The 25,761-nt window shown below is 52.5% G+C and overlaps 10 protein-coding genes across 10 annotated transcripts; 7 read left to right on the forward strand and 3 right to left on the reverse strand.

The window, feature by feature from the left end:
- Positions 1-186: 186 nt before the first annotated feature.
- On the forward strand, positions 187-1,203 carry CPAR01_04847 (inositol monophosphatase; the record flags this gene model as incomplete). Its single annotated transcript, XM_060489127.1, has 2 exons — positions 187-304; positions 431-1,203. The coding sequence occupies 2 exons, from the start codon at positions 187-189 to the stop codon at positions 1,201-1,203; spliced, it is 891 nt and encodes a 296-aa protein (XP_060353333.1).
- A 1,193-nt stretch (positions 1,204-2,396) lies between these two features.
- On the forward strand, positions 2,397-4,016 carry CPAR01_04848 (uncharacterized protein; the record flags this gene model as incomplete). The annotated part of the gene is made up of 5 exons (XM_060489128.1): positions 2,397-2,536; positions 2,604-2,727; positions 2,795-3,061; positions 3,127-3,261; positions 3,309-4,016. The coding sequence occupies 5 exons, from the start codon at positions 2,397-2,399 to the stop codon at positions 4,014-4,016; spliced, it is 1,374 nt and encodes a 457-aa protein (XP_060353334.1).
- A 195-nt stretch (positions 4,017-4,211) lies between these two features.
- Positions 4,212-4,878, reverse strand: CPAR01_04849 (uncharacterized protein; the record flags this gene model as incomplete). Its single annotated transcript, XM_060489129.1, has 2 exons — positions 4,212-4,397; positions 4,480-4,878. 2 exons carry the CDS (start codon positions 4,876-4,878, stop codon positions 4,212-4,214), a joined length of 585 nt encoding a protein of 194 aa, XP_060353335.1.
- A 1,071-nt stretch (positions 4,879-5,949) lies between these two features.
- CPAR01_04850 (uncharacterized protein) lies at positions 5,950-6,762 on the forward strand (the record flags this gene model as incomplete). Its single annotated transcript, XM_060489130.1, has 1 exon — positions 5,950-6,762. One exon carries the CDS (start codon positions 5,950-5,952, stop codon positions 6,760-6,762), a length of 813 nt encoding a protein of 270 aa, XP_060353336.1.
- A 665-nt stretch (positions 6,763-7,427) lies between these two features.
- On the forward strand, positions 7,428-8,868 carry CPAR01_04851 (major facilitator superfamily transporter; the record flags this gene model as incomplete). Its single annotated transcript, XM_060489131.1, has 2 exons — positions 7,428-7,923; positions 8,393-8,868. 2 exons carry the CDS (start codon positions 7,428-7,430, stop codon positions 8,866-8,868), a joined length of 972 nt encoding a protein of 323 aa, XP_060353337.1.
- Positions 8,869-9,424: 556 nt separating this feature from the next.
- On the forward strand, positions 9,425-14,240 carry CPAR01_04852 (uncharacterized protein; the record flags this gene model as incomplete). Its single annotated transcript, XM_060489132.1, has 3 exons — positions 9,425-9,886; positions 9,939-11,927; positions 11,988-14,240. 3 exons carry the CDS (start codon positions 9,425-9,427, stop codon positions 14,238-14,240), a joined length of 4,704 nt encoding a protein of 1,567 aa, XP_060353338.1.
- A 2,052-nt stretch (positions 14,241-16,292) lies between these two features.
- On the reverse strand, positions 16,293-16,751 carry CPAR01_04853 (uncharacterized protein; the record flags this gene model as incomplete). Its single annotated transcript, XM_060489133.1, has 1 exon — positions 16,293-16,751. The coding sequence occupies one exon, from the start codon at positions 16,749-16,751 to the stop codon at positions 16,293-16,295; it is 459 nt and encodes a 152-aa protein (XP_060353339.1).
- Positions 16,752-19,501: 2,750 nt separating this feature from the next.
- CPAR01_04854 (major facilitator superfamily transporter) lies at positions 19,502-21,286 on the forward strand (the record flags this gene model as incomplete). Its single annotated transcript, XM_060489134.1, has 3 exons — positions 19,502-19,571; positions 19,730-20,095; positions 20,148-21,286. 3 exons carry the CDS (start codon positions 19,502-19,504, stop codon positions 21,284-21,286), a joined length of 1,575 nt encoding a protein of 524 aa, XP_060353340.1.
- An 830-nt stretch (positions 21,287-22,116) lies between these two features.
- Positions 22,117-23,436, forward strand: CPAR01_04855 (uncharacterized protein; the record flags this gene model as incomplete). Its single annotated transcript, XM_060489135.1, has 1 exon — positions 22,117-23,436. One exon carries the CDS (start codon positions 22,117-22,119, stop codon positions 23,434-23,436), a length of 1,320 nt encoding a protein of 439 aa, XP_060353341.1.
- Positions 23,437-23,793: 357 nt separating this feature from the next.
- CPAR01_04856 (APSES transcription factor Xbp1) lies at positions 23,794-25,384 on the reverse strand (the record flags this gene model as incomplete). Its single annotated transcript, XM_060489136.1, has 4 exons — positions 23,794-24,662; positions 24,715-24,799; positions 24,846-24,961; positions 25,018-25,384. 4 exons carry the CDS (start codon positions 25,382-25,384, stop codon positions 23,794-23,796), a joined length of 1,437 nt encoding a protein of 478 aa, XP_060353342.1.
- Positions 25,385-25,761: the final 377 nt, after the last annotated feature.

Genomic DNA, 25,761 nt, shown 5'->3' on the forward strand with positions numbered 1-25,761 from the left:
AAAACATTGATCGACAACCTCCATCTTGTAAAGCATTCCTTTTCAAAGTACACAAGACGTCTACAAAGTCGCCAATTGATTCAGTCCTCAATTGGATTTCTTCATACGTCCCGATTGCTCTTCACTAGGCGATTATAGCTCGCTAGCTGTACAGATCCATAAAGTCACCACCAACGACAGGACACGATGGCGGACCTCAACCTCCAAGAAATCCACGACACCCTCCTCGAGATCGCGACCGAGGCGGGCAAGATGATCATGTCCGCGAACCCGGCCTCGATTGACCAGGACACCAAGCTGAACTGTATGCAGTCCCTCATCCTACCCCTTCACCCCTACATCCATTGAAACGCGTCCTCCCCCCTACCCTCAATACTCTCAAACAAGCCGCAAGATCTGGACTAACTTCTTCCACCACCTCTCAAAACAGCCGTCGACATCGTAACCGAAACAGACCAAGCCGTCGAGAAAATGGTCTCCACCCGCCTCTCCCAACGCTACCCCACCATCGCCTTCATGGGCGAAGAAACCTACACAAAAGGAACCCGCCTCGGCCCCGAACCTACCTTCGTCGTCGACCCCATCGACGGCACCACAAACTTTGTCCACTCCTTTCCCGATGCCTGCATCTCTCTAGGTCTAGCCGTCAACCACATTCCCGTCGTCGGCGTAATCTACAACCCCTTCCAGGACCTCCTGTTCACAGGCATCAAGGGAAAGGGGAGCTACATGCGCCGCGCCGGTGGTCCAGCACAGAAACTGCCACTCGCCAAGAACCCCATCCCCCTGAAAGGCCTGGACTCGGCGCTGCTGGCGTGCGAGTGGGGATCTACCCGCGACGGACCCAACTTCGACCTGAAGGCCGAGACGTTCAAGAAGTTGGCGGCGACGAAGGAGACGGGCGGTGCGATGGTGCATAGCATGCGCGCCCTCGGCTCCGCGGCGCTGAATCTTGCTGCCGTGGCGGCGGGACAGCTGGATGCGTATTGGGAGGGCGGGTGCTGGGCGTGGGACGTGTGTGCGGGTTGGTGTATCCTGACCGAGGCGGGAGGCATCATGGCGGGCGGGAATCCGGGGGTGTGGGAGCCTGCTGTTGATGAGAGGGTGTATCTTGCCGTGAGGGGGGCTCCGGGCGGGCAGAAGGAACTTGTGGAGGAGTTTTGGGGGGTGATGGGGGATAAGAAGTTGGATTACTCTGTTTGAAAGGTGGGAGATGGGAGGGGAGTTTGATGATGGATGAAGGAATGAATGAACGTGAATGAGGTTTGGATAAGGTACCTAGATGAGGAGCAAACAGGTCATAGATTTGATGGGTAGATCTACAATATAGACCATGTCTTGGAGTCTCAAATACCAAACGTCTATCCCCTTACATCAGCTGACTACAATTCCAATGTAAGATACCGTACAACCATGCTAGCATCAAAGCAAAGTAAGTTTATTAGCCACATCTAGTAAAAAGAGTTCACCCCCCCGGTGGCGATTGGGGGCTACATCTCTTGGTGCTCATACCGGGACTCGAACTCGATCGCTAAGCCTGTCGTCGAGTAGGCTGGTTGGCGTTTAAGATTGTCGACCATAAACCACTCCACCACCCAGCCAGTTTGACCTGACCCGTCGACCTAGACGGGCGCCTGCTGGCTGGTGACGGGAATGGGTTTGAGGGGGCGTATATACCCTTCCAGCCTCGTGACGGGCGGTGAGGTGGTGTGTCACGTGTAGAAGACACCTTGTGGTTGATGAGGGTGGGAGGGGGAAGGTACGGTTGCGGGAAGGTCCGGTCAACGCCTTAGGCGAGGAAGGCGTAAGGTAGGCGGGCCATGAATGTGTGAAAGGCACGTACGGTTAACAACACACGTTTGTTTCGTCTGGCCTTATTCATGTGTAACTACCTTGATTGACTTTGCCTCACTCCCATCTGGATGAGAATAAAACGGCGATGAGGCCTGGTGGTTGTGATGAAGTAGATGAAGTCCGCACCGTCTTCCCATATCTACTTGGCAAACTTGGTGTGGGTGTTCGTCCGAAGGCTATTTCCAACTCACATTAACCAGGGAGTGTTGCCACATGAACGATTTCAAAGATGTTGCATTATTTTCATCTTCAGACGATTGAACATATGTAATGTAAGACGTACCATGTCTCTTTTACTAAGAAGTTCTATCCGGACCCGGGCCAAAGCCGGCAACCCAACAGCTCCTTAGCGCCACGTGGGGGGCCGTAACCGAACGCCGTTGGTGGTCAATGCTGGATGCGAACCCCCGAACACAAAAGGCCCAACAACCCCCGTCGCAGCGCTGAAGACTACGCCCTCCATTATCGTGGACCGAGACCAGCATATTTGTGACGGCGGCGATTGGTGTCCACACAATGTCTGGCTACGGCACTGACCAGATATGAAGACCAAACAATTTACAGTCTGCGATGAGTGCAGAAGACGAAAACTTGGCGTAAGAGCCCCGCAAAAGTATGATGACGACCTGACTGACGCTCTGCTTGGCAGTGCGACGGAAAGCAGCCATGCTGCTCTCAGTGTGTCTTCTCTGGCCTCAGTTGTCCAGGGTACAAGAAACACATTGTATTTCGTCAACCCTCATCACCAGGCTCGGTCGCTTCCGGTCAGCGGAAGAAGCGGACTCGTCAAAGCAGGACACCCAATCCCGCAAGTCAGAGGCCGAAACCTCCGACTCGGGCCTTGACTTGGCCACTCAGCGACGTACTCTCAATGTGCATACAAAACTTTGTCCCTGCCAACGAGTTAGGTTCGATGTCCAGCACTTCAAAGCCTTCACAGTCTCGAATATGCGGAGCATGGGTGGAAGTTCTGCCGGGGATCGTCGGTACAGATGGGAGGCATGACGGACCTCTATCCTCCGCCATCAAAGCTCTGGGGATCTCACTGATGGCCAGAGGCCCCAAGGGGCGAGCTCCTGTCCACGAAGCCATTGAAGCGCACTCCTCGGCGCTCAAGGCTGTAGGGTGCCTCATTCCACGCGCCAATGATGATCCGAACAACTATACCGAGATATCTGCAGCCATTATGTGCTTGTTCCTGTCAGAGGTAGGAGATGCTTCGTCTCTATTCGGTCTCTTGTAGGTACCTTTACTCACACAAGACCGTCCCAGAAATTCTTTCCCACATCGAGCTCTGCAGCGACAGTCCACGCAAGGGGCATCGGTGAGCTAATTCAACTCCGCCCGCCGCAATTCTACGCATCTGGAACACCCCACAAACTCTTCGTTGGCTTCAGACCAATTCTAGTACGACAGCCTGTATTCATCACCTTACCTGTGCTAATATATCCCAGATTCTCCATGCTTTTGAAACTCGGAAATCGACCTTTCTCGGGGCGCCTGAGTGGAAAGAAGAGCCGTTTAGGCGTGTAGTCGAAGACCCGCTCCAAGCTCTCTTGAGTGAGGCCTGCGCCATACCCGCTATTTTCGAAATGCTTGATCACTGTAACGACGATAGTGAACCTGCCGCCCGCGAAGCCGTGATCCGGTTTGTGGACGTTATCAACCGCCTGGACCTTTGGCACAAGTCAGCAAACATGATGACTATGAGAGGCTTTACAAATTTACAAAAGGTCTCGCCAGCCGATACCACCAGCCTCGATTTCCCAAATATCACCGTGGCCAACTCATTGAGTCACTACTGGGCGTTCTGGATCATTTGCGTCACCCAGATCCAACGATTAACAGCACACCATCCAAACATCTCACAAGATTGTCTTCTGAAAGTCGGAGAATACCCCGCAAGTGAAGCGGCGACCCAAAAGGTTCTCCAGCTCGCAACTTATATCCTTGAGAGTACAGGCTATTTGATGCAGGAGGACATGAAACTCTATGGCACAGCATCTGCGTTCTTTCCTTTGCACATTGCGAGGGGTGCGTTGGAAATGTTTGGGTGCAGTGATGGGGCCATTTGTGAGCAGTTGGCAAGAAATGCTGAGATTATACGCCAACAAGGATATGAGGATGTGTTATTGCACAGGCGGACAGTGCTTCTTGGTTAACATTTGGTCTACAGTAGACCTCATCAGCTTATGTTATGGCAGACGTAATTATGGTTGCATAGCAAGGACGACAATGGCAGCACAGCACGGACGACGACGGCAACGACGAGAGTAACGGTCCAAGTGATATCCAATGATAGGAATGAACAACGCGCTGCTCGCCCTACCAGAAATATCTGGCCTAATGGCAAAGCGCTATGCAATATCTTTGCTCTTCACCACAGTACCGAATGCATCCGCAATTCCAGCCAACGCGATCTTTGTCAAATCCTCAGCATTTGCCCCAGGGATATCGCGGTCACCGACGGCGTCTTCCACAACGATCACGTCCCACCCCTTTTCACTCGCCTGTCGAGCAGTAGTCGAGATACAAACGTGCGCCTGCCGAAGGAAAAAAAAGTTAGTCTCTCGTAACACTTTCTTCCACCGAGCGCCTTTCTCGTCCAATAACAAATCATCGTACCATGTATCCAGTCAAAACCACCTTGTTCCTTCCAGTAGCCTTTAGCAACTCTTCCAGGTTCGTACCCGTGAAGGAGCCCGGAAAATTCTTGGCGACCACACTTTCCCCCTCGAGCGGCTTCAGCTCTGAAAATTCCTCGGCGAGCTCGGTGCCGGGAGTAAAGAGGGGGGCACCGGCCGGCACTTCGTGGACGACGTGGATGACGGGAGCCCTTGCGGCGCGGTATTTCTCAAGCAGAGAGGCGATTTTGGTTCGGGATGCTTCGACGTTTGAGACTGCTAGCTTGCCGGTTGCGTACTCGTTCTGAGCGTCGATAATGACCAGGATGCTGTCGCTCGTGGAGGTTGTAGACGCTGGCACGCCGAGCATGGAACGCATCGATACTGCTGCAGACGCCATGGTGATTGTCTCGTTCGCCGCGAAACTCTGGAAAGAAATCTGAAGAAGGCGTTGTACGAGTGGTGATGTGAGCGGATGATGTTGCTAATCGTCTGGCGACTTGTATTGTCGCTGGCTTCTGGGTCATATATTCGTACAGAAAGGTTCCGGGCTTTCGGTGTCTTAGTGTACAAGGGGTCTACAGTGGATGGCGCTAGGCCAAACAAGGTATCATAAGCCGCCAAGACAAGAGATCCCCAGATGATGGAGAACGATCGAGGGGCCTCGAACAGATGAGGTATGACCAATCGGAAGCCACCAATGTCTGCAATGACGCCGGATTAGAGATGTCTTGGCGAATTATGAATCCTATTCTGGTCAAGCGCAGAGGTGTTATGGAGGAACGCCTCGTTTACCGCTACTCGTCCTGCAACTACGATGACAGTCAAGCTCGTGACTCAATGTCGGCCCATCCGCAATCAAGGATTATTGTTTCTAAGCTTGATCATCTCCAGGCTTCTACAACTGACAAATCCTTCCTGCTGATTAGTGATGGAATGTGACCATGATTCCCAGTTGATGCTACAACAAACAGACATTCCAAATAGTTCGGCATCAAATTCAAGTATTCCGCCTTTTTGAAGTTTCTCCCTACGCATCTCAAGATGAACTCATTCCAATGAAAGGAAATTGACTTTAGCGTTGTTGTTGTCAAGCCCACAGGCCAAACCATGTCAAAAGTGCTATCTACATGTATCTCTGAAGGGACTACCTTACCAATCATTGTATGCATTTAGGTTGGTAATCGGCGTCTTACATGGATTTGTCAAAATGTCTACTGCTGAATCGTGTTTGCCAGTTGTAAATCTTGGGTTGATCAGACGTGAGAAAGCCTTCTTCCCAATCCCCGAAAGGCATCGGAACTTATACAGCATATAGCCTTCCACATATAAGGAAGACTTTGAAACACTTATTCCAACGAAGATGAACGACAACGACACTACGCAATAGCTTCTACCTTCAGTCGCATCATCTACCAACAGCCCCTCTCGAGACGTTACAACGACCGAGATTTCCATCAAACCTTCGACAATGTCTTCCAGAATCAACTTCAAGCCCAGAGTGAGCATCACTCACATTGGAACTGCGACGGCCATCCTTGATATCGATGGCGTGCGCTTCTTGACCGACCCTTTCTTTTCCCCAGCAGGCACCACTTGGGACATGGGTATCACTATCCTCCAGAACACCGAAGATCCTGCCCTCAAGCTCGACCAGCTTCCTCCCATCGATGCAGTGCTGTTGAGTCACGAAGACCACCCCGACAATCTCGACGAGCTGGGCCGCCGGCTCCTCGATGGCCGGCACGTCTTCACGACCGTGGACGGAGCCAAGAACCTCGCTCCTCGCCCGGCGGTCGTCGGCATGGAGCCATGGACAACCGTGGAGAGACGTATCGGCGGAAAGGTCTTCCGCATCACGGCCACCCCGTGCCAGCACCTACCCGGCGGTGAATGCATTGGATTCTTGCTGTCGTCGGACGACTTTGGGATTGGACCGAACAAACTGCCGAACGCCATCTATTTCACGGGCGACACGGTTTACATGGACGAGTTGACCGAGATTGCCGACAAGTTTCACGTTCCCATTGTCATGATGAATCTCGGTTCCGCCCACGTGCAGTTTCCGGACAGGCACGCGCCGCTGCAAATCACCATGGACGGCAAGCAGGCGGCTCGTCTTTTCCGAGAGATCAAGGCAGACCATTTAGTGCCCATGCACTACGACAAGTCGTGGGGTCACTTCACTCAGTTTGAGGAGGGACTAGCGAAGGATTTCAAAGATGAGGGTGTTAATGACAAGGTCAGGTGGTTGAAGCCAGGAGTTGCAGTTGAAATTATCTGACTAGCAACAACGAGTCCCTTCATGTAGTAGCATATTCTGGATAGCTTATAAACTTTCTATCACTTGAAATGGTCGAACAGAACCTGCAACAAGCATTTGGTCATCTCTCGGTCTCGACAGATGTTGACGATGCTGTGAGTTCGAAACGCCGGTATACATCATGAGGCAAAAACGCCAGTAATTTAGAAAAGAAAAAGACGGACTGTAGTGATCAATTTGAGTCTGTCACCGTATCTTCCACTCGCCGACATGCTCATGTTCCGGACTCAATTCTGGCTTGTACATAGAAGTTCCTTGATCCTACTGACCACCGCATGGAACATAATGCAGTCCGTCTTTACTCATCGCCAAAACTTTCACTCAGGAGCACCGTTCATCGGCACGAATTTCAATTCTAACCTTCCCGTCTAGGTCATTCGCACAATCTTGGGAAACCGTGTTGGTTGTTAAGTGCTATGGAGCATGGATACCATAGATCGCATACACGAATCGGGTCAACAAAGTCCGGTTTATGAACTCAACCTACACGAGACAGCCACGGATCCTGCTTTGGGGGCTACTCCCTATGCCACCAACACCAACAAGACACCGCCGTTCAACCGGTGTGTACCCAACCTCGATCGAGCTCCCGAATTGAATTTGAAGTGAAATGGGACAGTGGAGAAATGCAGGGCCCTCGCTCATGGCCTACATGGTACAAGGCCTTTACCGTCACTACGGTTAGCCTCGATGCCACCGTAGTCAGCCTGTTCAGCACTCTTTATACCTCTGGGATCCCCGGGCTGCAAGCAGAATTTCACGTCTCCAAGCTTGTCGCACTCCTAGGTCTCACCACATACCTGCTCGGAATGGCTGCCGGAAGCCTGGTCGTCGCGCCCATGAGCGAATCACTCGGCCGGCGACCGCTCTACATCGCATCCATGGCAGCGTTTCAGGCACTCGTCTTGCCGAGCGCCCTGGCTGAGAGCATCGCGACCATTATCGCCACTCGGTTTTTCGGAGGGTTCTTTGACAGCACCATGATGTCGAACTCGCCCGCCACCGTCAACGACATCGTTTCAGACAAGCACCGCGCACTTGCTTCAGGGTTTTGGTCCATAGGCCCGGCGAACGGGCCCGTCTACGGGCCATTGATCGGTGGTTTCGTCTATCAACATAAGGGTTGGAGATGGACGCATTTGGATCGTCTTGATCATTGGAAGTGTGGCCTTTGTCTTTTTAGACTCTTTGAAGAGACTTACGCTTCCGTGTTGCTGAAGAGACGAGCCGCCGAAAAGTCTTAGGCAACCGGAGACGATAGGTGGTGGACACGCTACGATCATGGGCAAGGGCTCTGGCCATTGCTGAAGATCAATTCATACCGCCCACTCAAGATGATGTGCACCGAGCCGATCTGGTAAGTCGACCTATACCGACTTCTCAGCGATTGAGAAATTTCATCTACGTCTTGATTGGCTTACTGTCAATAGCATGTTTTGGAACACATACATCGGCATTGTTTACGCGACTCTCTATCTCTGCTTCGTCGCTTATCCGATTGCATTTCAGCAGGAACGAGGCTAGGCGCTAGGGATCGGCGGACTGGCGTTTCTGGGGATTGGATGTGGCACTCTCATTCCCATTGCGGCAGAGCCTCTTCTTCGCCGCATCGTCAACCTTCATCCGAAAAACCCGGCCACGGGCAATGTCAAGCCCGAAGCCAGAGTCAGCATCGTATGCATAAGTGTCGTCCTGCTAGCAGTTGGCCAATTATGGTTCGCCTGGACATGCCGACCTGGAACACACTGGATCGTTCCCATTCTTGCTGGTGTTTCATACGGTGCCGGAAACGCTTGCACTTTCATCTACGCAGACAATTACATGGCTCAGTCCTATGGCATCTACGGAGCATCAGCGTTAGCAGGGAACATGGTGCTCAGAAGTATAATGGGCGCGTGTCTGCCGCTTGCTGGGCCATCAATGTACGGGACGCTGGGATTGAGTTGGGCTGGGACATTGCTGGGTCTTGTTGAAATGGTATGCGTCTCTGTTCCGGCAGCCTTCTACTTTGATGGCTATAAGATCCGCCAGGGGAGTTCTATGATGCAAGAGATTACTAAGCTTTAGACAACTTGAGATTGTACAATAACTCAGGAAACAAAGCAGATCTTAACGCAGTTAATCACAAAGTCAGCCATATTACCTACTCGACCACTCTGACTCTGGATCCATATGGAATCATAGTATGAAGTAGTGGGGAACTTGATCTCGGTGAGCAGCTCATCGCACTCGGGGCCGTCTGGGCTATGTATTTGGCGAATTAGACATGAACACGAGATACCACGCATGGGCAGCTGAAAAGTTGGAGACGTCGCGATTATCCAATTGGATTATGTTGCACTCGGCGCGTAGATGCATATGCAATAGCCTCCGTGGACGGCAAGGATGACGGGGATGAGCCCTATTTCGTGCTGCAACAAGGCTATTTGGCGATTGGTCGTATTGCAATAAAATCATGTGTCGAACAGTGGCCAAGATTGGAATTTTTGGGGGACTTTACATTTCCCCGCAGGCAGCTTGATGCTTCGACTTTCCCTTCCAGACCGTAACAGCCATCAACGAGTTTCACCGTGTTCAATTTTGGTTCACGCCATATCTTGGCTAAGAGAAATCGCCAGTCGTCATGTGTCTCGCTTGTTTCAAGTTCTGGCACGAGGGCAAAAAAAGGGATGTTTCCTCAACTCATTCGGCTCAGGCGTCCAATCCTCTGTCGGCATCCAATCCTCTATCGGCATCCGATTCTCTGTCGGCAGACAGCCTGCAGGAGCGCCTGTGGATTGAGGCGTATGATGCCCTTGAGGCCGGGGAAAAAAGCATAGTGGAAGCATACGAGAAACTCCTTGTACACAGGCTTGAAAAGGTCTTGGACAAAACCGAAATTACCCCGGCAATACTGAAAAAACGAGATCAAATGAAGAGATTTGTTGACGCCGGGCTCTCAGAGTCGCAGCAAATTGCAGACATTAAGGGAATTATTGAAGAATTCGGTCGAATCTTATCGCCAGTAAAGAAAGTGATGGACGTCGTCGTTCTGGCGGCTCCCCAGGCTGCTATCCCATGGTCTTGCGTCTCTTTCTCTCTCCAGGTCGGTCGATCTGGTTATTTGAAACTTGGCTTACAATCTCTAACTTCACCAGATCCTTGCAAACCCTCTGACGGAGTCCAGTATCAACCGCGAAGGCATTACGTACGTTTTGTCGACGATGGATTGGTATTGCAAACTTGTTGAGCTTCTTATGGACGGCGAGGACCGGTCGAAGACGCTTAGAGATGAACTCGAGAAACAAATTGTCGAGCTGTACAAAAGGCTTCTCCTGTACCAAATGAAGAGCGTCTGTCGTTACTACAGGTCTCAGATCCTAGTCTTACTTGGAGATGTCTTCAAGATCGATGACTGGACGGGAGAACTCACTGGTGTTAAGGAAGCCGAGGATCAGGTGCGGACCAGGCTGGGTCAATATCAGAGCTCGTCGATTTGTGGCGCGCTCAAAACCCTGGCTCGTGCCATGCAGGATCAAACCGACCAAATTCAAGATCTGTCATCTTTGATTCAGAAGCAGTATCAAGCGCAACAAGACAGAGACAAGCACCGGGATAGGGAAAACTGCTTGATTGACTTTCGTCAGAAGGTTGACCCCCATCACGAAAAGGACCGTATACAGAACGAGAAAGGGGGGCTTCTTCGAGATGCTTACTCCTGGGTTCTGGACCACGATAGGTACGGGAAATGGCACAAGGAAACTCATCACAAGATACTCTGGATCAAGGGCGATCCGGGTAAGGGGAAAACCATGCTCATATGCGGCATCATTGACGAACTAGAGACGGACCCTACTCACACCCTATCATATTTCTTCTGTCAAGCCACCGAGACGACACTCAACAATGCCACTGCTGTGCTACGAGGGCTTATCTATGGACTTGCAAAGAGATATTCGCAGGTCTATCGGCACATCTACGACAAATACAAAGATGGCGGCGGAAAGGCGGCATTCGAAGGAGACAGCGCGTGGGGAGTGATGTGCGGTATTATGAACGCCATACTAGGTGATCCACTGATGAATGGTATGCTGTTGATTGTAGACGCTCTCGACGAATGCGTGGAAGGTCGCCAGAAGCTTTTGGATTTCATTTGCGAGAGATCAAACGATTCTCGTGCCAAGTGGATAGTGTCCAGCCGCAATTGGCGGGAAATCGAGACAAACCTCGAGAGGATCACGGAACGGACGTCGGCGTTGTCCCTGGAGCTGAACGGCGATCTTGTTTCCCATGCTGTTCGCATATACATTCGAAGAAAGGTTGACAAGCTCGCTGAGAAACAACCTTATCATGACGACTTAAAACTCCGCAACCACGTCGAGAAGTACCTCAACGACAACTCGAGCGACACATTTCTATGGGTGGCATTGGTCTGCAATGCGCTTCGTCAAGACAACATTATAAGACGAAACCACGTCATCGGACCGAAAGGGGTTCTGCAAACATTCCCTAAAGGGCTCGACAAGCTATACAAGCGCATGTTCCAGTACATTTCTGGTGCGATGGATGCAGATCTATGCAAAGATGTTTTGGCCGTCACATCGATCCTAGAACGCTCTATCACATCTCTTGAACTTTGCTCCATCATGGGCCTGTCGCAGCATTTTGACGGTAAAGTTGAGACTTTAGAAGATGCCGTGCGATGTTGTGGTTCTTTCTTGAGTCTTCGAGATGGAACTGTTTATTTCGTACACCAGTCAGCCCGAGATTTTCTACTCGACAAGGAGGAAGACACCTTTGCCAATCTTTTCCCGGGCGGAGTCGAGGGTTTGCATTGGGCAGTGTGTTTGAGATCATTGGATGCCATCTCCAAGGTCATACGTCGCAACATCTATGAACTAGAAGATGTCGGCATTGCCCAAAAGGATATCATCATGCCTAAACCGGATCCTTTGGCCTCTGTTGCATATTCTTGCGCTTTTTGGATGAAACACCTGGGAGAATCAAGTACTGAGAGGGACATCAAAGACTATGAGTTTGTCAATGAGTTTCTTCGAACCAACTTTCTGTACTGGCTCGAGGCCCTTGCTCTCATCGGTGAGCTGCCGCAAGCAGTACAAGGCATACAGAAACTTCAAAGTGTGATCGTAAGTTAAACTGCAACTTCCATGAAGTTACGTTAAGATCATAAGCTAACAATGATTCAGAGAGGAAAACCAGCCTCGAAAGAGGAAAGTCTACCAAACTTAGTCCATGACGCAAATCGTTTTCTACTATATCACAGAGAAATGATTGCCGAGTTTCCCTTACAAATCTATGAGTCAGCCTTACTATTCAGTCCTGAAGAGAGTGTCGTCAGAAAGCACTTCTTCGAGGATCACGCACCCCAATGGATCTCGATAATGCTAGGCTTAGACATGACGTGGGATACGCGCTTGCAGTCTCTTCCCGGGCATAAATCCAACGTTTGGACTGTGGTATACTCACCAGATGGCCAATGGATTCTTTCTGGCTCTGCAGATGGCACTGTGAAGCTCTGGCAAGCAGAGAGTGGACATTGTGAATACACATATGGTGGTTTCGGCGAAGAACTTTACGATCGGACCAAAGGACCCCGAAAAGCCGGTGTGCGGTCAGTGGCCTTTTCAGGGGACAGTCAAACATGTACCGCCGCGTCCAGTAACGGAGTCATTAAGGTCTGGGATCTGAAAACCAATCAAGTCGAGAGTTTCAGAGGCCACGAAGAGCAGCGGTTTGTCACGACGATGGCCATCTCGCCAGACGGTCGCACTTTTGCATACGCCCTGGATAACAAAGGGGTTCATATATGGAGCATGGACAAGGAAATCTCTACGCGCACAATCATGGCTGATATCGACAATGAAGTCTCGCTAAGCTTCACGACAGACGGTCGATGGCTTGCTTCGTCACATAAAAACGAAAATATCAAGATCTGGGACACTTTGACAGGAGAATGCAAGCGAGAAATTGACAATGGGCGGTTTGGGGGGGTGAAGATCTCGGGCGACGGACAATTGATCGCGTCATGCAATTTTCCCGTTTACATTTGGGAGACAAAAACTGGGCGGCTAGTTCGCAAACTCGAAGTCGGCGGCAACAGATGGATCCGGTCTATCAACTTCTCAAAAGATGGAAGGCTTTTGGCTGTCTTGACCATTAAAGAAATCTTCATATACAACACGGCAACGGGCGACCTTACCTGGAAGACTTCACATGATAGGGGCTGTGACGCTTCGTTGGCATTCTCACCGAACAACGAAAGACTTGTGGCAGGATGGTTTGATGACACCGTCAAAATGTGGGATCTAGCAAAAGGCACTAAAAACATGGCTAGTGGTGGTTTTGCGCAGAGTTTTTGCTACTCTGATGAATATCACTTCGCAGCTTACTACCCCGACTGTCAGGAGATTGCAACGTGGGGCAGGTCGGCCGGACATGATGTGGAAGTACAGAAATTCCATGCGGACAATGTGAAGTTTATTGCCATGTCCAAGGATCATCAGAAACTTGCGTCAACTTCTTTCAGCGGTCAGGTTACTGTGTGGGAGACGAAAACCGGTGCCCATACACAGCTATTTGGCGCAAACTCAGCGAATGCCAAAGGAGATAACATAAGTGACGACATAGATGACGAAACTGGCGGCCGTTTGGAAAAGATCACGTCTTTGGCCTTTCAAAACAGCTTTCAGCTTGCCTGTGGCGGCTATAAGACGATCAGAATTTTGAACACATCTGATGGTACCATCGCGCAAGAACACTACGAAGCTGAGGGATTTGTTGAAGTCATGGAATTTTCGACAAATGGCCAATGGCTCGCCTACAGTTGTTCTCCCCTGCACGAGCTTCCTAGCCTCAGAATTTGGAACACAGCGACTGGAAAACATTTCTTATTATCCGTTCCCAGCAAGTTTGGTATGCCCACCTCTTCACTGAGCTTTTCCATGGATGGCCAGATGCTTGTGTCGACTTCATGGGGCAAATTTATTTATCTGTGGGATGTGAAAACTGGCCACTGCATACGTCAGTTGGAAATCCACGGGGCTAGCGGTATTCAGGCATCTTTTGATGCAGGCATCGAAAGACGCCTGAACACTCAATTTGGATCTCTAACCATCGAAGACCTAGGGTCAGGCTGCCTGGGCCCAGACAACTTGAATGCAAAAATCTGTGGAGATGCTGGAGCAGCGGCCCAGGGCCTTGAAATAGCACCATCTGCAGAAGTTTCAAGAGAAAATTTACTGCCACCCTTTTGCGGGTACGGTTTCAGTTTCGAGCCCGACTGGCTGGTGCTAGATGGGCGTCGATTGCTTTGGATACCGCCGGACTACAGAACGACAATTTATTCAAGACAACTGACGCCGATCATCAACCAGTCAGCAATCACATGGATAACCAGGACAGGAAGATTAGTACGACTGTCCTTTCCATCACGACACTAGACTTCGAAAGCACTGTGGCGAGGCAACATACGGTCACGATATGGATTTGAAGCCAACCAAAAATGAAAAGAACGAATGATTCCGTAGAATCGTGATAGAGAATGATAGTGTAGACATTGCAATCTTATCCAGTGCCGCGTGCCTCTCAAGGATTAAGGGGCCATTGAGTCATGAACCACATCTCGTACGGCAAAGTACATGTTTTCTCCTCTTTCTTCTTCAAACCATGAGTTTCTCAAGTTGAAATCCTGGCCGACATCGATCTCGACACGACATCAGGCAGCATAGTACCACTACTAGGTACCTCGGGCGCAGCCTGCCGGTGGCGTCGGTGAGACAACATAAAGTAACACCAAAACACGAAAACGCACAGGGAGAAGATCCGTACGACCTATTCAGATGCCTTCTCTAACCGAGAAGAAGTTAACATACCACCCAAAGACGTGAATTCTTAACCTGGAGCCAATTTGCCAGCGGACGAGAACAAAATCGAGATCAAAGTCACATACCATCGAGCGACAGGAAGCCGCACACTCACCATCGCGCGTCACACGACACAAGACCAACGCGCATCACTCCCCCACACCGGAAACCATCAAACAGCATCAACCGCATCAATCACAGCAAAGACAAGAGACGTCGTCAAAGGCGGCTCTGTTCACGACGTCGAACGGGCGTGGGGGTTGACGAGAACGTCAGCGCCCTATAGGATGGCGTGCGCGGGGTGGGTGGGGCGCGCCGCCAGGGACCATGGCACACCCTTGTCTCTGGCCGTTGAAGAGTCTCATTTTGAGAATTAAACATTTGATATCGAAGGATGTCGATGTCAAATGCCGCTAAATCATAATCCCATCAAGTTTCGAGTGGCAAACGTCGAGGTGGCCACCTTGTTGGACAGCGCAAAGTATCACGTTGATAGGCAATCATGGCGGTGTGTGGTTGCCACCTCGTGATGTGATAGGCGGAGATCAGCGCCGTTGGACGTTTCCCAGAGCGGAAAACTCCTGGAACCTGGGGGGAAAGACACAACAAAACATACACAACAGGGTGGCTAACTCTTCTAGCGTTCGCCACAAGCGTTTCCCTCCAGGTAAGCCAGCTTGTGACTCAAGACTGTTGATCTCTACACGTGTGAAAGGGCAACGATAGTCAAAGAGCGTCGTTAGCGACAGAGTGCCACCCACCCCACTCCCCACGGCTTCACACCCCTCCAAGGATTCCAAACGGGAACTAGCGCAAGTTCCCATGAGGAACCCTGTCGTGGGGCCAGCCGGAGGACGATGCCTGCAGATGGGGATGCGGGGCGGCGAAGAACAGATTCAACGTCGCTGAAACGGGAGTTATTTGATGATATTCTGGGTTGAAGGAGCGGTTCAAGAGAATGAGAAGAGGGAGGGAGCTGTGGCGAAGCAGCTATCGAGGTGGGAGACGCACTTGGTGGGAGGACAGGTTGGTCGAAAAAGTCGGTGGAGTTGGATGGCGGCCCAGCACTCGTGTTGGGACTTGGGAAGAGGATGGAGGTTCGGCGAGCTTGTTACCGAGTACTGTCCGTACGAAGAAGGATAAGCGGTAAATGCATTTAAGCCGTATTCCGGGATTCTCTAGCGGCGTTGCATGTGGGCGGTGGAGAACTAAACACGGAGCGTAGCGGTGGGTACGGGCTTGCGGGCGGCGCTAACGATCGTGGTGGTGCGTGTCACTCGAGGTGAGTTGCGAAAAGCATAATTTCATGCTGGCGTAAGAATGAGATACCTTAGCTCAGATGTGAGATAAGCTTGCAGGCAGTGCCATCAGGGCGCGAGGACGAGGAGCGTTATCTCGCAGCCGGGTAAAAGGACGACATACCACCTGCGACCTAAGGTGAGGCCATAACAACCTTGGGTTGACCTCTCTGTCTCTGCCACCGGGCAGGACGCACGCAGGCACGCAGGCACGCAGGCACGCAGGCATGCAGGGTGCACTGCAGCTATTGTTGATGAAAGAGGTGCAGCTTGGGAGATTTGACGAGCGTCGCGTCGCATCGGCCTCGAAACTGTGTGCAGCGAGCACTTGTCAAACCCGACCTTCCGTAGTGTACGGATAAAAGGGAACGTTGATGCAGAGAGCAGAACAAGGCAGGGCAAAGGCAGGGCAGCTGCGTGGTGCTTCCTTGCCTGTCAACAAATGCATCGACGGGGGACTGGGGACCACCGAGGTCGGCGCTGGGGTTGATTGCGCTAAGAGGGCCTGCAAGGTGGATGAACGGGCTTGCAAGTTGCGACCTTGTGCTGGCCCTGGTTTGACTGCCGCTCGTCCACTTTCTGTGTTGCTATTCGCTTTATCCGTACGGAGTATGTATCCGTAGTGTACGATTGTTTTGAAGCTGGGGCCAAGCTTGACTGGGGATGGCTTCTGTTCAAGATCTGCTACGTTTTGAACCGATCGCTTCACTTGTGAGCCCTTGGCCTCGGACAACCTGAACCTTGAAAGGTTCCACAACATCGTCATAGCTATGGCCCTTGCACACCGCATCTTGTCAGAAAAAGACTGTAGGAGGGCTAATCAGAGTCACAGTCCTTGGAATGGGAAATTGGTATAGTCTGGAGGGGTGGCTCTGCTCGACCCCAGCCATAAAGTAAGGCAGCAGACGAGAAGTAAGTGTTGGGTGGCATAGCGGTTTAGACTCGTAAAAAATGACAAAAATGGAATTGGTGGTTGTCAGGCGACGTGGTCTTCGTGGACGCTCCATGTGGGTTCGCAACAATGGTCTGGTGTCGTCTGAAGTGCGCACATGCTGAGTCGCAGTAGCGCATAACACACTCCAAAAGTGGTTGTCGAGGTTGCTGCCCAGGAAATGTGGACGATGCAGTCCATGGTGGCGGAGAAGAAGGAGGAGGAGGAAGAAGACTGCGAAAGACGGCCAAAGGTGGGAACTTGGAGAGTCAACGGGAGTCGGGAAGTGCTGGTGCGACGAGCCTTTGGTCCAATGAAGAGGCCCAATGACTAACGAACTCGCATACAAGGATGCGGCGCACGCTAGACGATGAGAATAGCTAGGGCTTTACACAGTGCAGAGAAAATTGTCCCAATCAGCCGTCCCAAGTGCGTCGGAGCCGCCAGCCAATAGCACCAGCACCCATGGCAGAATTGGGCCATGAATTGGAGCAAGGAGCAAGGAGCATGGAAAGTTGTGAGAAAGTGGGCGACAATGGGCAGGCATCGGCCGGGTATGTAATTTCGCTGTGCAGACGAAGCCGCCCTTGGTGCTTCAATAGACACTCTGGACCGGCCCAAAACTGATGATCCGTGGAGCTCTCAAGGCTTTTGTCGGTCGATGCTGGTCGTGTCATGCAGTATCTTGTGTGCTTGTTGCAATCCTTGCGGTGAAGTCGTTGCATTCAGCCAGGGGGACCGGAAACCAGTCCCCGGCACTCGCGTGGGACAATCGGTAGTCATCCGCTGGTGACGGGTTTCGGTGACGTTGACCGAAATCTTTTGACTGCTCATGATGATGACCGCCGCGGACTGACATGAAGAGAGGAGAGAGGAGGCGAGGTGTGCGTTGGGGCTGGTTGTTGGAGGACGAACCGGCTTGTTTTTCGGTGAAGATGAATTTCCTTTTTGAGTGAGGCTGTCGTGGTTTCGAGAACTAACAACTCATCATCCAATGTTCCAATGGAGGGAGGGGTGCAATGTCAATGACTGGCGGCCGGCAATAGTATGCGGAGTGTCAATAAGGTAGGCGCAGATTGCTTTCTTAGTTGCAGGCGGCAGTAGGTTTGGAAGATCCTTGGAGCAAGCGTGCGTGTGATGTGGTGGTGGTGGTGGTGCTGATGGTGGTCAGTTGGGTTGGAGACAAGAAAGCAATGGAAAGGAAGCCGTCGCAAGTGTCTAGTTCGTGCTACTTCCATCCGAGGAGCCGAAGACCGACAGCCGGTCTTCTTTCCTCCACCTTGATGCATCGCACTTCACCTTGATCAGCCGCCGTCAAGTCAGAACGAGCAAGAAAACCCACCACACACGACACACTCCCGTCCGAGTCTCTCACACGACACGACAATCGACGGAAGAGCTACTGCATCGACAAGGAATCGTAGTGCAACTTGTAAGCGGATATTCCTCTAGAGCCCGTGCACTCAGCATCCTGGACTCTCTGGAGCTGTGTGGTGGAGAGAACATGACAACTTGGGAACTTGCAACGAGAAAGTGACGGGAGCATAGAAAGAGAGAGAAAAAAACAAAAAAGGACGCTAAACTAGCGCAAGATCCCTCCCCCGTCACCTGCATGGAGTATCCGTAGTCCTTAGCGGTAGCGGCAGCGGCAGCGCCACTTATGTAACTATCCCAGGCCGAAATCCGCTCTTCTTCCGCATATCTGCATACCCTATCCGTACTACGCAGTAGACTGAGAGTCTGAGGTGCGGTACCCTGGCGCATGAGCTGCGTGAGGTGCATCGTTCAGTCCGTGCAGGCACAGTCCATCAGTCGAAGCTCCCCCCTCCATGGCTCCTTCCCTGTCGTCGCGCGGCCAGACTTGCTGCTTTCCTCGGATGCCGTCGGTCTGGAAACCGCAATTCCCCTGTTCTCTCCACCTGGCTGTCTCTTGAAGTCTTGCGATCCTTGCAATCCGGATCACTTAGGATGCACTCCATCCATCCCACTTGAGCAGAGAGCCCCGCCACACTGTGTCACTGTGTGCTGAAGGACGGGACGGTGTAAGTCGTATCAGACGAGGAAAGAAAGCGAGACGGGACGAAAAAAAAAAAAAAAAAACATCTCGCTCACGCCGCCCGTCATATGCATTCCTCCCACCAGTGACCTCCCGCAACTCTCTTGCATCCCACCGTGCAACTCTACTGCATCCGCCGGCTTCCTCTCCCGCTTGCATCCGCCAGTCTTCTTTTCTTCTAGCTCCATCAGGCACTCCGGGTTGCTGCAAGCGCTTGTTTCCGCCCTCCCACCCTGCGAGACTCGGGAGAAGGCCGTTATCGTACACGGATCCACGTCCAAGAACCAATATTTACCTCCCCTCCTCTCCTGCTTCCGCTCTTTGCCAACATTCCTCTTCTCTCTCCCTCGACAACATCTCTTCTGAAGACGGACGAAACATCTTCTTGTGTAGTCGCATCCTACAAGACGTCACCGCCGCCGGCCAGGACAGGAGGAAACGTGTATAAGCGTACACGCATCCCGACATTTCATTCTTCAAGTTTCCTACGTTCCAGTAGATTCTTCGTCGAGTGTTCTGTCGCATCGTAAGACTTGAACCAAGTCGAGAGACAATGGCCCTAACCATGCAGAAAAGCCCTCGCAACCCAGACGACTTTCCCACCATTCAGCTCTTCCTCCTTGGTACGTCCATCCACCACTGCATTCCCTACTGCCACAACCACATTCCTTCACCTGGCATTCCCTGTCTTGCCGCGTTCCAACCATACACATACACACCCACATACACACCCAACACCATCTCTTCTCTCCAGCCACGCATACTAACGCCGCACTTTCAGCGATTGTTCGTCTCGCCGAGCCCATCGCTCTCACATCCATCTTCCCCTACGCCTGGGCTCTCGTCAAGAGATTCGAAATCGGCAACGCTGAAGATGCATCCTTCTACGCCGGCCTCCTCATCTCCTCCTTCTCCCTCGCGGAGGCCCTGATGGGCATGTACTGGGGCGGTCTCTCTGACCGTATCGGAAGAAAACCCGTACTTCTCCTGGGATGCGTCGGCACAATGTTCAGCATGGTCATGGTCGGCTTCGCCTCCAACATTTGGATTGCTCTGGCTGGCAGAGCTATCGGCGGTCTTCTTAACGGCAACATCGGCGTCATCCAGACCATGGTTGGTGAATTGGTCACCAAGCCTGAGCATGAGCGTAAGAGTCCTCTCCCCTGACCACCAAGCCTCGCATTGTGCTAATCTTGTAGCCCGCGCTTTCTCGGTTATGCCCTTCGTGTGGTCTATTGGCACAATCATCGGTCCCTTTATTGGCGGTACCTTTGCCGACCCCCACGACGCCTTTCCCAGCATCTTCCCTGTCGACGGCATTTTCTACCGCTACCCGTACCTTCTGCCCAACCTCGTCTGCGCCGGTCTCCTGCTCGTCAGCATCATCCTGGGTTACTTCCTCCTCGAGGAAACTCACCCCGACATGCAGCCTCGCGTCTTCATGCCCGACGACACATACGCTTCCGAGGAGACTCCCCTACTGGAGACCTCGGATGCCATGAAGAGACCTGCCGTTGACCTGAGAGATGACAACTATGGAACTGTCCGTGGTCACAGCGCGCAAACCCCCGCGAAGAAGGCTGACCAGTCCTACAACATCTACACCAAGCCCATCATGTCGCTGATTCTGGCGCTGTGTATCTTCACCTACCACTCAATGACCTACGACCATCTCTTGCCCATCTTCTTCGAAGACGACCGCGCCACTTCCCCGATCACCGTTCTTACCGACGCTTCGAGCCCCTTCTACACCCCTGGCGGCTTGGGTCTCTCGCTCCGCGCAGTGGGCATGATCATGGCAGTGAACGGTGTCATCGCGCTCTTCGTACAGGCAGTCATCTTTCCATTCGCCGCCGAGAAGTTTGGTGTCTACCGACTCTTCATCATCGTCACCGTCCTCCACCCGATCGCCTACGTCATGGTCCCGAGTCTGCTGTTCCTCCCCGAGTCGCTTGTGTACACCGGTATCTACTTCTGCTTGGCTGTCCGCAACGTCCTTTCCATCATCTTGTACCCTCTGCTGCTCATCCTGATCAAGGAGGTCACGCCCACTCCAAAGGCATTGGGCAAGGTCAATGGTCTCGCCGCTAGCGCCGCCGCTGGCTTCCGCATGATCGCTCCGCCTGTTGCCGGATGGCTGTACACTTTCGGAAGCAAGGTTGATTGCACAGCTTTGGCATGGTATGGCAGTGCCGTCGTTGCTGTAATTGGTGCTATCCAGTGCTTCTCCGTGAAGCGTGAGCGCAAGTTGGATGTGAGCGAGGAGGACGCCCAGCCTTGCTTGCAGAAGAAGGAGTCCCGAGTCAGCATCAGGGAGGTGTTCTCGGATGAGGAATGAATGTGTTGTCAGATGAATGCGACGAATATGGTCTGAGCGGGGAGATTTCACGAAACGGAGTTCAAAAAAGATTTCACGACCCAACCAAAGCATGAGAAAGGGCTATAGAAGGGGAGTTTGTTTGCTTTTCTTCGGTCGAAACAGTACGGCGTCACGGATACGGGCTCGAATTTTGGAGTTGGTCTCATCCATGAGTGTCGGATAGACTAGAGACGCTTTTTTGGTTATTGGCGGGCATGGAGTTTTGTTGCATTTATTCGGCGTTGGGAGCGGCTATTACTTGGTCATTTACCATAACTAGTTAATCGATCTAATAGAATTGAAGTCATTCTGATGAACTTGGCATTTCCACTTGAATGTGAATTGGCTGGGTGATTTTTATAACTCCAAATCAACGGAATATGTTATTTAATCACTCGAATCAATCATCTGCTGCGATGAATTGTTCAGAGTAACTTCTTCTGCGCTCAAGTGAGGTTGAAGAGTCAGAATTCTACGAGGTTCGCAGCTCCTCCATGAACTCCAGAATTTGAAAGATCTGCCCAATGAAAATCGCCACCGCAAAACCGACCACACACACAAACTTCAACTCACCTCCGAATTTTTCGCTCAATCACAGGCTCACAAACAACAAGCGACAAATCTCATATGAGACTCATCAAACTCACACCACAACCTGCAACTCATTCAGCTGAGACGAACCATTGTTTACACAGCCTCTCAGACAGTTTGCGACTTGACCATTGCCAGGCAAACTCAGAAACAGAAAACACTCAGCAACAATCACACCGCAGAAAAAAAAAGCGGGGACGCATCCTCATCCCGCAACAATGGTCCAGATGGAAGAAATCACAGACCAAATGGCCGACGCCATGATCGCCGAAGTCCAGCGCCGCGACGCGGAGCAAGCGGCGGCAGCACAAGCCCAGGCTGCCGCCATCCCTGGTGCCGCCAAGGGCGCCGCTCTACCGCCCGGCCACGCCCTGCTGAGCGGCAAAACAGCCGACGAGGTCCTGGCCGACCTGAACAAGTCCCCGCTCTTCATGACCTCGCTCGAGGAGAACGACGACGTCGCGGCGCTGCAGGCGCTCGCGTACGAGGGGACGGCGAGGGAGAATGGAGAAGAGTTCAAGGAGCGCGGGAACGAGTGTTTCAAGGCCAAGATGTATGCTGACGCGAAAGAGTTTTATGGTAAAGGGATTGAGATTTTGGCGGTGGAGGAGAAGAGGAGGGCGAAGGGGGAGAAGACTTTTCATACGGAGAAGGCCAAGGTTGAGGGCGAGAGCGCGGCAGCAGGGGAGGATGGGGAAGAAGAAGAAGAAAGAGATATCGAGGTTGAAGACGACGAGGAGGAGATCGCCAAGCAGAGATCCGTCCTGGAGTCGTTGTACGTCAACCGCGCGGCGTGCCACCTCGAGCTCGGCAACTTCAGGTCGTGCTGGACGGACTGCGGTCTCGCGCTGCGGCTGAACCCGAAGAATCTGAAAGCCTACTACCGCTCCGCGCGCGCCCTGCTCAAGGTCGAGCGCATCGCGGAGGCCGACGACGCGTGCGCGAGAGGCCTGGCGCTGGACGAGGGGAACAAACCGCTGCAGGCCGTGGCGCGGGACATCATCAAGGCCGCGGAGCGCGCCGACGCCAAGACGAAAAGAGAGCAGGAGAGGAAGGCGGGGGAGAGGAGACGGGAGATGTTGTTGAAGGCCGCGCTCGCTGCGCGGGGGATCAAGACGCGGACGACGGAGCAGCCGCCCGAGATGGAGGACGCGCGGATGAGGCTTGTGCCTGACGAGGAGGATCCGGCGAGCAGTCTGAGTTTCCCCGCGGTGCTGTTGTACCCCCTGCAGATGGAGAGCGATTTCATAAAGGCGTGGAATGAGACGGAGTGCGTGGGGGATCATTTGGGGTATATCCTGCCTCTGCCGTGGGATCAGAAGGGGGAGTATGCTAGCCCGGCCGGGGTGGAGTGTTACATGGAGACGGCGGCAGGCGGGCTGGTCAAGGTTGGTAAGAAGGCTTCGCTGTTGAAGATTTTGAGCGGCGGGAATGTGGAGGTTGTGGATGGGATTGTGAGGGTGTATGTTGTTCCTGTGGCGAGGGCCAAGGGGTGGGTTGAGGAGTTTAAGGTGAAGAAGGCTGCGGAGAAGAGGTAGTCTGGCTTCGGGTTGAACTTGACTGCATGATGATTGAATGTTTAGAAGAAAGGCATTTGCTGCGGTTGCGAAGAAGGAAGTCTTGATGATCAGACATGTTGACTACTTTATTAAATGCTTTTGCATTTCACCAAACAACGTACTTAACCCCCGACTTTTCAGAAATGAAGCTGGAAAGCAGAGACAATAGACTTGTCAAGTTGATCTGTTCCATCCGGAAACATTATTTGGGCACCCAAGAAACAGAAATACAAAGTGAGTGCGCGAGCAAAAACATGGAAATCTAGAATACGTTCAAGTCGTTCGAGTCATCCATCACTTCCCTTCCCGTTCTTTGTCCCGTCCTCCCCAGTTAGTTCAAGCGGACGTGGCCCGCCGCCGCTTGCTGCGGTGCAAGTCAGAGCTGTCCAAGTCGCTCTGGTAGCCAGACTCCTTACGAGACGCCGTCTTGAGCGTCATGAGGCCCAGAGCAGCATTCTGCTCGGCAATCTCGGCGTCCGACTCTTCTTCCTTCCGCCGCGTGTCGAACTGAACGCTCAGCGTGGGGCTGCTGACGTGGATGCTCTCGCCAACGCTGCTGTCACAGCCGCCATCGCCGTCGTCGTGATTGACGGGACGCTTTTGTGACCAGGGCGGATGAGGGGCCGGCGTGTGCCTATTGTTCAGTGGCGTGAAGCGGGGGACGGCGCTGAGGTACGGATGAGGTGTATGGGCTGTGCGGTAGATCTCGTCGGCCAAGCGGTACGGCTCTGGACGATTCGCAGCCACCCATCCGGAAGTGGGTGGCTGCGAGTGCCGTGCCGGGGTCTGGTGATATCCGTAGCTGTAGCCGACGCCGTCTGAGCCGTTGCTGGACGCCGAGTCTGGGCACGAGCGATTGCCGCCCTCCCCGTCGTTATCGCTGTACGGGCTCATCAGACGAGTCGTGTTAAGTCGGAGTCTTCTGTCGTCGCGAAGGGGTCGCATGGGGCGCCGTTCAATGTTGGGCATGTGACCGAGAGTCATAGGCGGGAGAGCGCGGTGATGTACTTTTCGTGACCTGTCGGCATCCTTGATGGCGTCTTCGACGATACTGTGGTCTATCACCATGCGTTGGTACTCTGGCGAGCCTGGCGGGACGCACATGGACGGAAATGAAGGGCCAAAGATGGGGATAAGGGCTCCGGCGATATTGTAGCAGAACGTGGCACATACTGCCTTGGCACATTCGTACGGCATCCAGTACCCTGAAACAGTTAGTTTCCAGAATTCACAGTTGGAAGAGACATTTCAGCCAACCTTGAGCTGCTATTGCGCCTCCCGTGATGCTGTGCGTGATATCCTTGAGTCCAGGGTTCAGGCTCAACATCTTTGCCGGAACAGTCTGTATATGTTAGTAGAGTTCGTATCATAGAGTTACGAAGCCCTACCTTGGAATACTTGCAACACTTGAAAAAGGGAGTCATGCGGACGAGACCGACGTTGTAGTCCCACATGACAGTGAAGTCGTTGTCTTCTCCTGGCACTTTGAACTCATACTTGAAAACTAGACAGCTCGATCAGCAAAGGCAGCCGGAGAATCTCGGCATTGGAATCACGGACCTTCAAAGCTTTCACGCCCCGTCTTCTCGAAGAAGTCCTTTTTCCCGCTGTTGTATGGAATATGGGCACATGACTCCTGGATACGTCCAAATGGCGAGACACGAAAGCGATGGACCTCGCGGCGGGATATGTCGTCCAAATTCTCAAAGGGGTAGTATTTGATGACTCCACGAGGCTTGTACTTGGATACTGGAGACGGATCCTTGGACATCTTGAGCTTCGGAACGACGGGTCGGTCAAGATATGGTGACGGAGCTCTGTCTGAGTAGCAGGTTCCCGGCGAGGACATTGCAGGACTTGGGAGGAACCGAGGGGCAGGAAGTGGCCCTGAAGGCGACGGATTAAGAAGAGAAGATACGGAAAGCATCTTGCCGGCTGTTTGTCGGTGGAAGATGTCTCGAAGGTGGTGCTATGCTGCGATGCGGACAGGACCTTGGTGAACCGGCGTAGGCGAACCTGTTCCTAGAAAGAGGGGGGGACGATGGAAGACTTAAGACAAGTCCTGCAGCAATAGCGAGACCAGGTGTAGAGGTAACTGCTAGGCCTTTGGCACTCGGCAAACACTTGATGTCTTCGTTCTGGGGGTTGGCGACTCAACATCCGCGGGCGTGCAGCACGCTGGCAAAGTTTTCCAGGACAAGGGGGTTCGAGATTGTCACTTTTCTTGGAGACACGGCCAATTCTGCAACGGATCCTGCACTCCAGTACGGGGCTCGGGGCTCCTTCTTGAGTTTCGACGCTCTC

This window comes from Colletotrichum paranaense (genome assembly GCF_030867605.1).
Source record: "Colletotrichum paranaense strain IMI 384185 chromosome Unknown Scaffold_3.1, whole genome shotgun sequence".
In the NCBI taxonomy this organism is placed as follows: domain Eukaryota; kingdom Fungi; phylum Ascomycota; class Sordariomycetes; order Glomerellales; family Glomerellaceae; genus Colletotrichum; species Colletotrichum paranaense.